Source organism: Mercenaria mercenaria, chromosome 7 (assembly GCF_021730395.1).
Source record: "Mercenaria mercenaria strain notata chromosome 7, MADL_Memer_1, whole genome shotgun sequence".
NCBI classification, from domain to species: Eukaryota; Metazoa; Mollusca; class Bivalvia; order Venerida; family Veneridae; genus Mercenaria; species Mercenaria mercenaria.
In genome coordinates, this window is record NC_069367.1 from 25263960 (window position 1) to 25276137 (window position 12178).

Consider the following 12178-nt stretch of genomic DNA (forward strand, 5'->3'; position numbering starts at 1 on the left):
TGGGCGATTAAATCATAGGTGCATTTCTTTGTTAGGCCAGACAAAACTGTTAATGGGTAATTATCTGTTAGCATCGGATTACTTTCATTAGGAAATTTCAACAAAACAGGTGTTTCAGAAGTATAAGTTTTTACCGCGGCTTATTTCCCGGATTTCAAGGTACTAGAATATTGTTTATAAATGTGTAACTCTGACGGATATCGAACCAACGCCCACAAAATAATAAAAAGGTTGCACCTATACTATCGCGGCTATTATGTCTAGATCTATAAGCATTTGTATTTCTCAGTACACCTTCAAAACCGAAGTATATGCTAGCGGAAATGTTTACACTTTTGTACAGTCGTGTGTTATCTATGAGCATATTGTGTTTAGCTGTTATCAGCAACATGTTTTGTAGTAGCGCTGCAAGTTATAAATACGCTATATAACGGATAAAGAGTAAACTAATAAAAAAGTAAGTCATATTTCGTTTTCAATAAAGGATTTTTAACATCTGTTTCATGCTAAATTTGTAAAATTGAAGAGTAGGCACGTAAAACGCCCCAGATTTGGACTGCTCTATGATTTAATGAATATATTTAACACTTGTCTTATGTAATACATTGTAGTGCATTATCTTTCGAGTTGGTCTGAAGATAATTGGTAGCTCGATCTATTCATAGGAATTCGGCACATTTGTTTGGTCAATAATGATGCTACATATGATAAAAATGATCAGCAGACAGTCCGGGGCCCAAAAGTAAATCCAGCGCTCATTTACTATATACTGATTAAAGCTTGAATATCAATTGTGTTTATATTTAGATGCATTTCAATACTCCATATCCAAATGTTTACTTTTATGCATATGTATTTCGTTTCAAAAAGAATGTGTGACTTATACTAATAGTGAAACGATTGTCTTTGTAGGTCAACATCAGCTTTCCAATCTTTTAAACAAAAACATGTACAAGGGAAATATCAATAACGTTTTGGTTTTAAATTTAAATATGTGTAAGTAATTTTATCCTTGAAAGTGTTATCTGTATACTTAAAAGTTCGTTAAAGACAACTAACCACTATAGTTTTCTCGCCATAACTTATAAAAGTACATCTTAACCTTTAGCCTGCTGGCAGCAAGTGATTTTGCCTTTGCGACCAGTGCAGACAAAGGTCAGCATGCACATGGTCTGCACTGTTCGCTATTCGGTCAGTAAATTTTCAGTGAACACCCGTTCAAATAATAAATGGTACTAACCAAATTGAATAATAGACAAGTCCATTTTAGAAATTTAGCAGGGTAAAGGTTAATTATGTGTACGGTGTGTTTTGCTCTTTTGATGTAAGTATCCAGTGCTTTGTCGTCAAAATCGTTGTTTTTCAAGGGAATACAGTAACACGTCTTAGTAAAGTGTCATGGCAATGTAATAGTAGAAATATTTCAGATACATGTATATCGAGCAAAGAAACTAATACGGTATGTTAATTGATACCAGATCATTACATCTTGCACACATAAACACAAAATAAGGATACCTGCGTATGAATTCACAAAGACATGTCACCTACACATACATGACCAGGAACCTGATTTTTAAAATATTTATCTTCTGTATAGTGTGGCACTAGAAGAAAACTGGTTTAGATGGTTGAACAATATTTTTTTCGTGAGAATTGTGCCGGCTATGTTAACTTTAGATTCTCCTTTAGTCCATGTTATTTTATGTGTGAAATGCAAGTAAAAACTTTATGCAGGGTCTCAAAATTGTGCAACGTATTTCCCACATGTCAGTCAGTTTATCCACTGCATTTATAACACGTAGAGGTACTATAATTTCAATAAATTGGTTAGACGACTTTAAAACGTAATTTCGTTCTTAACCTGACACTAGTTAGTTGACAATGATACTGTGTGCATACAAAAACACTGGATACTTGATCGTCTTTAGTGTATTTGTTTTTCAACTTTATTTAAATTTCTTTAAATATATGTACTCTAAAGTAATTGCACAATTTAAATATATGTTTAAAGAACATAATAAAGTTTCATCTCGCTCATTTTCATTTCTGACATACCTTCTTATTTGTTGCAAGTGTTAATTTATAAAAAGAGTGGGTTTCTGACTGTTTTTACTGTGCGGGCTATCAATTTTTGGCTAATATGTTAATAAATTATATCATTTCCCTATTCCTATTTTCGATAATCGTTTTCTCGTATAAATGTCAAAGGTTTGAATAGTTGATTGACTTGATTCACAAAGTGGGAAATATCATTGAGTCTATTTTTGTTACCTCCCTGGTTCTGACGATAAATGCTGATAATAGTGTTTGTCTTACCATCCGGGGTCTTTCTCCACCATCAAAGCTGGAAAATCGCCATATGACCTAATATTGCGTTGGTGCGACGTTAAAACAAGAAAAAATGTCTGACATTTATTTGAACAGTTGCTTTATATGTTTTAACATAAAATCAAAACCTTATAGGACTTTTAGATATTCCACATCTCTGGTTTGTGCTTCTAACAAACTCTAATGGCAAAAAAACCCCGAAAAAAACCCCGAAAAACGTGTAGTCATATATACAAATATTGCATGAAATTTATAAATGTTACAAATATATACACGTTTTAATTTTTGTTTCAGAATGAGATCCCTGACACTTTATAAACAGGTTGAACGAAAGATTGGCGTTGTCTTTGAAAGTTATGGTCGTTTTGTTTACAGCCATGCGCCAAAAATAATTATCATATCGATTATAATAAACGGTGCCTGTGCAATAGGGATCGTTAATATGAAATGGGAAATAGATGCTAAAAAAGTTTATCTTCCCCAAGGTAAGTGAACAATTTCCTGTCAGGTCCATCAAAAAGAGGGACATACATTGTATAATATTTGAACAACTTTGGGATTAATACAAAACATAAAGTCTGAAGACTCGAAGTTCTTATGCTTCAGTTGGACGATGCTTTCAGTTTAGTATTGACATATTTAGTATTGAAATACAATCTACGTCTGCATGTGTTTCTTTCAACGACATTGTTGTAGTAGTAATGCAAGTGTTATGCTTAGAATTTTATTGATTTCATTAAAGTTATTTACTCATTTTATTTCTAATTGTGTGTTTAGTTTTTGAATGATATAATGTATGACAAATTAGGTTAGTAGGACATGTTTGATAATTATAACAAATGAAGACTTTGACTTTGAATCTTTCTCTTTTACACAATTTATTTGTTTTAAGGTTTCATCAAAAGTATATAATGTATAAATACCAAATGTTGTTTTAAGTGACGTGAAGCTGAATCATTATCAAAAAGGTAGTTAATGAATTTGTCAGGATTTTTGGGTCAAGAGTTTAAAATTTTAAGTTTTTACAACACTAAAAGCTAATGTCCTAACCCAGTCTTTCAAAAAGCAACATAGCTATAGAGTCAGAACTACAGACCAGTTGACAGTAAGAGCTTTTCTTTCAAGATCTGTGAATATTTATCTGCCCCTTTTACTCAGACACTGTTTGAGCGGGAGGGACTTGTGCCACCAAAGGGTCGGGCATTGCTGAATGTATCGTCCGTAGTGTAAAATTTTGCAAAAGGGCCGTCGAAGCAAGGTCTCCACCAAAAGTGCAAATTCCACTCTTTCTACACCTTCCTAGTGACCGCACTGAACATTGTTTTCTCCCAAAGGCATCATTTACCGTACTGGTAAATGTTCTACTAGCAAATGCAGTTGATTTAACTTATATTAGTAGATGACTTAATGATTTTTAGTAGCGTTACATTAGGGAGACACGTTTTAAGCTGATAACCACCGATGAACAAAGCACCGCTGACAAACTTGTGCCATCAAAGGATCGAACCCACTGAATGGTCATGTGTCGTCAAAAATAATCTTTATACAGAAGGGCTAAGCGCCGCAGAAGTGCAAAAATCACCGCTGTGTTAAATATCCCTGTTCCATTGGCTACACTTTCATATTTTTTTTTGCCACTGGACTTTTTACTCCTAAAAGCGTTCTGAACTCTTATCAGAAAGTGATACTAGAAAATGCGGTTGATTTAATTTATAAAACCCGGTGTATGTTCATGCCTTTATGATGTTTATTTACTATCACAACTTCCAGGTGACTTTAAAAAAGTCTCTCCATACTTTTACTAAGTTTTGTTATCTTTTCTTACACATGAAGTACATGTACATTCCAATTTACTGTAATAAATTTTCGCTTTAGTAGGTGTTAGGGCACGTAAGGGACATTGCATATGTTTTTGTACCTCTCATTACAAAACTCAATCAAACCGAGTCTACTGTTGTGTTGCTTGGTTCAACACTCTACTTCAAAAGGATAATTTTACAGATTTTATCTATTTATAGTAACATACTAGAAAGTTCATTCTTTGGGTAGCATCATCTTGACTGATTATGGTGAAAATGACAGCTGTAGAAATGGTGTCATACACTGAACAGTGAACTTCTGTTAAATGATCACCTTTAAGAGCATTTTTTATGAGGAACAAACGTTTCTTTCATGATCTTTTTCAGGAACGTTTGCCGAGTTGAATCTTTGACGCTTTATAATTAGTCTTGAAGGTCTGTCTTAATCGCTGCTCAATACAATAGTGCAAGTGACACGAAACAGTAGTTTGGTACCACGTATATTGTCAACTTTTCTTCACAGAAGCTTTTAAAAGTGCACTTTGTATACAGACATTGACACTTACTGACTGAATATTTGTATCGTTTGCACCAAGAAAATATATTTACATTTACGTCATTTAAGATCACAATGGTCTGTAAGCTTTTCAAGTAACTATATGAATTCTTAGTAGCATGCTTATGCTAAAGGTGTTTTTTTTTTCAGAGACACAAACCCGAAAAGACAAAAGTCGAGTGGAAAAGATTTTCCCAGATATGAGTGGCTCCATGTTTAACGTTTTACAGGTATCTGATGAGGGATTTTGGGCCAGAGTTATAGTCAAGAGTAAATCTGGAAACCTTCTGAACAGAACCATACTAGAAGAAATCGGGTACTTGTCAAACATGGTTCTAAATATAACAGCTGAGAACAGTGATGGATCAGTAATAAAAGTAATTTCCTTTATTCTTACGGGATAATTAAGCTCTTTTGAAGATTCATCCATAGTGACTATTTTTTTTATTTAAGAAAATGAAACCAATGTTCCGTTGTGTTGACTTTGTGGATTTTTTTATGCATATAAAAGAAATGGAAATTTTACTTGATGTCGTAGATTAGGTCGACCAGGAAAAGTTGTATCCACATATTGATTTCACAGTGTGAAACTGGTTAAAAGTCTGAGCCCTAAATAATAAAGCTTTAACGCTGCCAGAACTGCAAGATGGAATTAGCATATTATACACTTAGTTAAATTTAACGAGCATGCGACTAATGTGAAATGTATGAAACCAGTATTAAGATAATGTACATACATTTTATGAACCGAACGTGAAGGTATGTTTCACTACAACACTTAATTTTTTGTCGACACAGTTATAGGTCGTGTGGCGGCTTTCGAGCTTTGACGGTGAAGGAAGACTCCAGGTGTTTTTCCGTGCATTAATTTTCATCACGGGCAGGCACTTTGGTAGAATCAACGACCCTCCGTAAGCCGGTTGGATGGCTTCCTCAAATGAATGTGGCGATGTATATTTTGATTCAAATATAATATTATTATAGGTCGATATGAAGGATCTTCGTATGGATTTATATTATTGTATTAATGATTATTTACCTCCTTATTAGGATGAAAATGTTCTTGTTTGACTGTATTTCTAAGTTTTCAGATATCTGCGCAATAAACAACAATAAATGTTCAGTTGTTGGAAATATATTTTGGGATGAAGAATTTCTTACAGCGTCAGATGAAAAGAGGGTTACTTTCCCGTCTTTCATTTCATCAAGAGGCATTTTCAGATATTCGTCTAGTATTGGTGGTAAGTGTATTTTGTATAATATTTATACTTGATCATCAAATACATCTAAAACAACATGTCTTCTGATATATTAAACATTATATTTAAGTCAGATTTATGAGGAGAAGGTATAAATAGCGAAAACACACGACCGACACCGGATATTGTACAGATATTATCACTGGACTCCGCTATTTCGATCTTCGAAAGATCTTCATCAGGAGAATATAATACAAACAAAATTTGACTAAGGTACATTAAAACGGAGCAGTGTCAAGTGATATACATAGTTCTAAATATAAACTTTCTTTCAGTTTTATTGACTCAACCTGCTTGAATACTATATTTTTAAATGTTAGGAAATGTAACAACAGACGAATCTGGAAGATATCTTACAAGTATGGAATACTTGAAGTTGGATTATATGATTAGGACAGACGATCACATATTTGAGCACTTAGGTAAAATTTGGGTAAGCCATCATAAGGTATAAAGTTTTAAAAGATTTTGTCTTTGAATCATTAAATAAAGTGATTTCAATATACGTTCAGTCAAGTCTAGACTGCTATTATTTTGCTTGGTAGAGTCCCATGTTTCCATTGGATATGTTATGTTTTAGATCAATTTACACTATCTGTGATACAACCATAAAAGCAAATGGGCATTGTATTGCAAAGCAGCAGCAAACATGTAAATATATATTCGTAAATAACTTCTCGTATTGCAGTCTTTGCACTAGTCGTGATGTACTTTTTCTTTTTTTTCTAACAGCGCATTGTTGTGCCATATCATATCCGCAGGTTCTACGCTTTCCTGGTGTCTTCGTGTTCACTATAAAATGACCCAATGTATTTATAATGTAGAATCTTTTTATTCTATCTACTTTTTATATATAGGTACTCATTTAGTCACTAAATCAATGGTTTATCCCTCTTCTAAACATTCGAACGTTATTGCATTATTTAGGCAGATGAATTCAAGGAAAAATTATCAACCTATAGAAATGAGTATTTTGATATTGCGTATGGTCACTTCAACTCGATTAGTGAAGAGATTGATAGGACTATTTTCGGAGACATGGCCATCTTTGTGGGAACATTAACCATGATGGTTGTTTATGCTTGCATTGCAACTGTACCGGCAAGGTTATTGTTTTCTTCTTTACAGTATTTCCAGTCGTTTATTCTAAAAAACTGTTTGAATGTATAATTTTATATCAAAGTGTCATTTTATACGTTCCGTAGTCAATATGAATAACTGATTAAACAAATTGTATACAACATATAAAATATGTGTCTGATATATGTATATCAAATATGAGTAATGAAATCTGTCAAAAGATGAAGCCGTCCCTCTCAGATGTGGGTTTTGGCTGAAAAATAGAAAGCCGTGCAGATCGTTCACAGAAAGTCGGTGGTTCTTTCCAGATGCCTGCTCGTGATGAAATAATGTATGGAGGGGAACCTAGGGTCTTCCTCAAACGCCTTTAGCTGGAAAGTCGCCATATGACCTATGTTATTGTGGCGGTGTGATGTTAAACCAAATAAAAATAAAATAGAAAATGATGAAGTGAGTTTCTGTATTATTGTTTTGAAATGTTAGGATACAATGTTTGGTTAACAGTGTCTTAATTTTTCATTGACACAGTTTGCAACATGTTGGAGACAGAATATGGTTGGGTATGGCAGGCATTTTAGCAGCAGGGTTGGCCATTCCTTCAAGTTTTGGACTGTGTGCAGCAGCTGGTGTTGATTTTGTTAGTATTGTTGGCGCGGCTCCGTTTTTGGTGATTGGTAAGTGCATATATATATATGATAAATATATATAGAAAAGATATTTAACGCATAAAACTTCTTTGAAAAAGGAACAAAATAGTTTTGCAAATCCAACCCCATCCCCTCCCCCTCAAACCATGTTGCCCGCAGTACGGTCGGCTCTGTTCTTTGAATAAGGCATTCCCGCATGGTCTTTCGTCTTTATCTTATTTATGATCGGCCGGCATATATATTATCAACTGAAACGGCTCTTTTGGATTTCCAATGTTGCTGATGAATGAGTGCTGAAACAGGTGTTTATCATATTTCAACACGTTTATAACAATTTCATTTAACTTTACTCGCTCTCTAAACTGACCTGTAATATATGTAATTGCATTTTATGTGTTAAATATCTTTTCTGTTTTTTAATCCTACTCCATTCTTCATGCTTTACACGCGTTGTACAAAAATAATTGTTATCTCCTCCAACTTTAACAAATTATGATAGACATAACTGATTATGTCATATTATCTTATCATTTATTTGTTACAGTAATAAGCAAAGCATGATATACAGATTCATTCAAAATAGGTATACACAAGACGAATTCAAATATTATAATATCGTATCGAAAATTCATGTTAAACGAATGAAGTTATATCAAATATCAAAAAATCATCTAGGCGGCGAGTGAAATACTACCTATAAAGTTTTAGTTTGTGATATTATTTAATATCTAAATAATGCAAAATTAATACATTGATAACTCTGTCACAGAATTGAAGCATATCCTTGCAGGTCTCGATGCATTCATCAATCAAATTTAAAAGAGAAATGCAAGCATAGAGGGACCTTTCCGGCTTATTTAGTGTAGCCTTTTAAAAGACCGAGTAGTTTTAAGTAAAGTAAATTAAAGATATTAGGGTGACAGTAAAGTAATTGCTTAAGACTCTTCCCATATAAATAGAGCAAAAACATCTTAAAAATCCACTTTGATTGCATCATTTGATAGAACGAGCAAGTAGTTTGCTTATTTAATTGTTGGAATGAAGAATTAAACGCCCCTAGTGAGGCTCGAACCCACATCGATGAGGGGCATGTGATTTGAAGTTATCAACCTTAACCACTTGGCCAATGAGGCCCATGCTCCACAAAGTATTACATTTTTGTTACCTTATACAGAAAAGAAACGTTTGCCTAACTAATGAGGTCAAATGATATTACTCCACTGACCTTGGAGTGATGTACATGTATATAAAACTACACTTGATATTTAAACCCAAATATGTTTCAACTTTAATATACTTAGTTTAAGCAAAAAAGAAAGTAGTACATTCAATTGATTATATTGACACGGTCGAAGGGGAAGAACTCTGTTAGGCTTAGACAAAAATGCATACGGTGTGCCGGAGTACTTTCAATAATATAAAATGAAATTTTCAAATTTTTCTCTAGCTTGCTCTCCAATTTTGATCTGACATGCAAAAGACCCACTGACATTTAGTCTCCTAAGTACACCTCAAACTCATTATGAGGGGATGCAAGTGACCTATAATGTGTTAGTATTGAACAATTTTTATTTCATAACTAGTATTTGATCGTTAAATATTACCTATTCATTTTGTTTACATATATCAGATTCTGTTCATAGCTTTGCTTGCTTTGAAAGAAATAAAGTAAATAAAAAGGCCTAGAGTAGTCGGGTTAATGATTTATTTTCTATATATATATAAGGAAAAAAGATGCTTGTTTCAAAACGGTGGGTTAGAGATATGATAAATCAAAATGTTCAATAGAGCATGTGCTACAATGTTAGGATATCGTAAAATTACTAATGTATCTAGCCACATTGATTACACTGCACCTAGTTGTCCGCTATCAGAGATTTGTATAATTCCCATATTTTGCCAAATTTCTCCACGGTTAATGTTTTCAGGGCATTTAGTCTCTCTGTGCTGTAAAGTGTAGTAAATTGTTTTTTTTAATGAGTCTACATTTGAGAGACAAAATTTCATCCTTGACTGATATGTGAAATTTATCTGTCAACATTATGACATTCAAAGCATTGTTTGATTCACTAATTCCAAATAATACATTTTCCTTCGTCCAGTCAAAGATCTAAATATTGCATTTGTGAGTAATAAATCTCTTGAAACTGTGTATAAAAGTTTGACTTTTTTTCATTCCAAAAAAAAAGTGTTCTGTAATCTCTGGGAGTCTCCCACCGAAAGTACACAAATTGTTATCTCGAAGATCTATTTTTGATAAGAAGTGATTTGTAGTAATTGTTCTATGATTTAGTCCAACTTGAAACCATTGTTATTTAGAATCCCTTGTCCAAGTAAATGGTATCTTAATATACTAGATGAAATTCCAATCCCTGTTATTTAAATTGAACTCTAAGTTCCATTTTCTTTGAGAAGTCGGTACAGAGATATTATTTAGCAACATATAGTCTTAAATAACTGTGCAACCTTTTTCATATTTATTTAAGTTTGATAATAAGTGGCTGACAAGGCTGCTTTTGATTTATCGCTTTATGTAAAATGTTTATAGATTGTAAACAAGTTCTTATTGAATACACTATATTGTTTTATTGCAGAAAATATGTTTGAACGTGATACATGTATTTGTTTTGAAATTCTTCAAAAGTAAAAAAATGTACCATTAGAATTCATAAGCTCATTTATAAAAATAATGCCTTTATCGATGAACTTTTTAACACAGACATATTTACAAGGTATTGTTTAAATAACGGATTTTACCAGACAGGTAAAGATAAAAACTCTTCCCATTATTTCAACTTGTGTCAAGATGTTTAGGGCGTTAAAACATCCCTCTAAAATTCGTTTAGTAAATTTAGTATGTTCCTTTTAACAAAATCACATCTCTACTTCCAAAAAAACATGAACATTGGGAAAAATAATATCAACCAAGTCTACATATTTCGTATTATTATTGATTATCCTCTGATTATGTAATCTTACTTTCTGATTTATAGGAATTGGGATCGACGATATGTTTATATTGTTAGCTGGTTTATATGAAGCTCGGAGAAAACCAACTTTGGAAGAAAAAATTTCAGATACTTTACGTACTTCAGGCGTTGGAATTACAATTACAACAGTAACTGATCTTATAGCATTCATGGCAGGGGCTGGAACAAATATCATTGCCGTTAGGAGTTTTTGCACCTACGCAGGTAATCCAACGTCACTTCTTTAACTATTGCATACATTCTTAAATATTCTAGAAAAAGAGACCCGTCCTGTACATGCTGTAGAGGGCAACTCTTAAATCTATAATTTTCCAATGGAAGCACGACATTGTAATAACCAGTCAAAAGAAAATTATACATTGTGTTCCAAATTTAAAAGAATGAAATCCCTGGAAGTAGTGTGGGCAAACGAATCCATAAACATCATACCCGAATACACTGCCTCTCCAGTTTATACTTGATTGTGATGAAAGCGTCTTGCTTATTTTCAACCACTCTCGTGTCAATTCCCTGGAAAACCCAGGACTGATGTTATGTGAGAAGGTGCGATCGTAACCCCAGTGTACTCGAATCCACCATCTTAGGATTTAGCAGCTGACATCTTAACCATTTAACCACCGAACTTCCTGCTTGGACTTACCTCTTTCAGGAGTATTTGCAGTTAAAGGAGGATCAGCAAGGAATGTGACACTAGCTTGCACTCAGTGGAATTGAGTTTAACTTGCAGACTAGTGCAAATCACATTCAATTATGTTATGTGAATTTGAGAACCACCACTTCTAACATCTAAATTTCATTTATTTCTTTAGATATTGTAATTCTGTCTTTTCGACTGTCTGTGTGACCCTTAAATTTATGTCCATGTTGTATTGTTTACCTCCTTGGGCAATTATTTAGTAACTTGGCACCAATAATTGCTTGCAGAAAGCAAATTTAAGCGAGTTAATCAAAGATCAAAAGTTTATGATGTGATCAAAAATCAAGTCAGTACTTCTCTTCAACTTAATGTCAGCCGCCTCGGTAGTCTAGTGGCAGATTACCCGCTCCGAACGCTCCGGGATGCCGTAAATACGCTCAATGACCGCGTCATGTCAAAGACGTGAAAAATGGTATGGCGCTGAGCGTTACTATGATAGTTCCAGGATTAGGCAGCTCGGTGTTAGTGATGTGTGATTGAATTTTATAGTAAGTCACATTTCTACGCCATGATATTCCAGTGAGGTGGAAATTGTGCTCACTGCTAAAAGTAGACAGCGTACGTCGTTTACATGTATATATTTTTGAAAAAAAAATGTTGTAAAGGACGCTAAACCCGAACATTTTAGAACCATCGAGTTCTTTCCATGTTATTTAAAATTGTACATTTTGTCTTACGGTCTAACTTGCATAAGGGGCTTGAGTAGTATTGTACATTATTATCTTTCCGTCTTATAAACTCAGTTCAACTAAATCTTCTATTATTTTGATTGGTTGCGTTTATACTACAAAATGATCTTCTTATAGGTTTGGCTTGATT

General features: G+C 33.5%; 1 protein-coding gene across 2 annotated transcripts in view; it reads left to right on the forward strand.

Annotated features, from left to right (window-relative positions):
* LOC128546218 (patched domain-containing protein 3-like) overlaps positions 1-12178 on the forward strand; it is a 26034-nt gene continuing 13856 nt past the window's right edge. The window contains exons 1-9 of one of the 2 annotated variants that reach the window (XM_053547837.1): positions 1-457; positions 913-996; positions 2626-2816; positions 4837-5063; positions 5771-5927; positions 6266-6378; positions 6873-7051; positions 7554-7699; positions 10666-10866. In XM_053547837.1, the coding sequence (XP_053403812.1) occupies positions 2627-2816; positions 4837-5063; positions 5771-5927; positions 6266-6378; positions 6873-7051; positions 7554-7699; positions 10666-10866 (1213 nt within the window). In that variant the 5' untranslated portion in view covers positions 1-457; positions 913-996; position 2626. The remainder of the gene's footprint in view (positions 458-912; positions 997-2625; positions 2817-4836; positions 5064-5770; positions 5928-6265; positions 6379-6872; positions 7052-7553; positions 7700-10665; positions 10867-12178) is intronic. The other variant, XM_053547836.1, reaches the window with a different exon arrangement.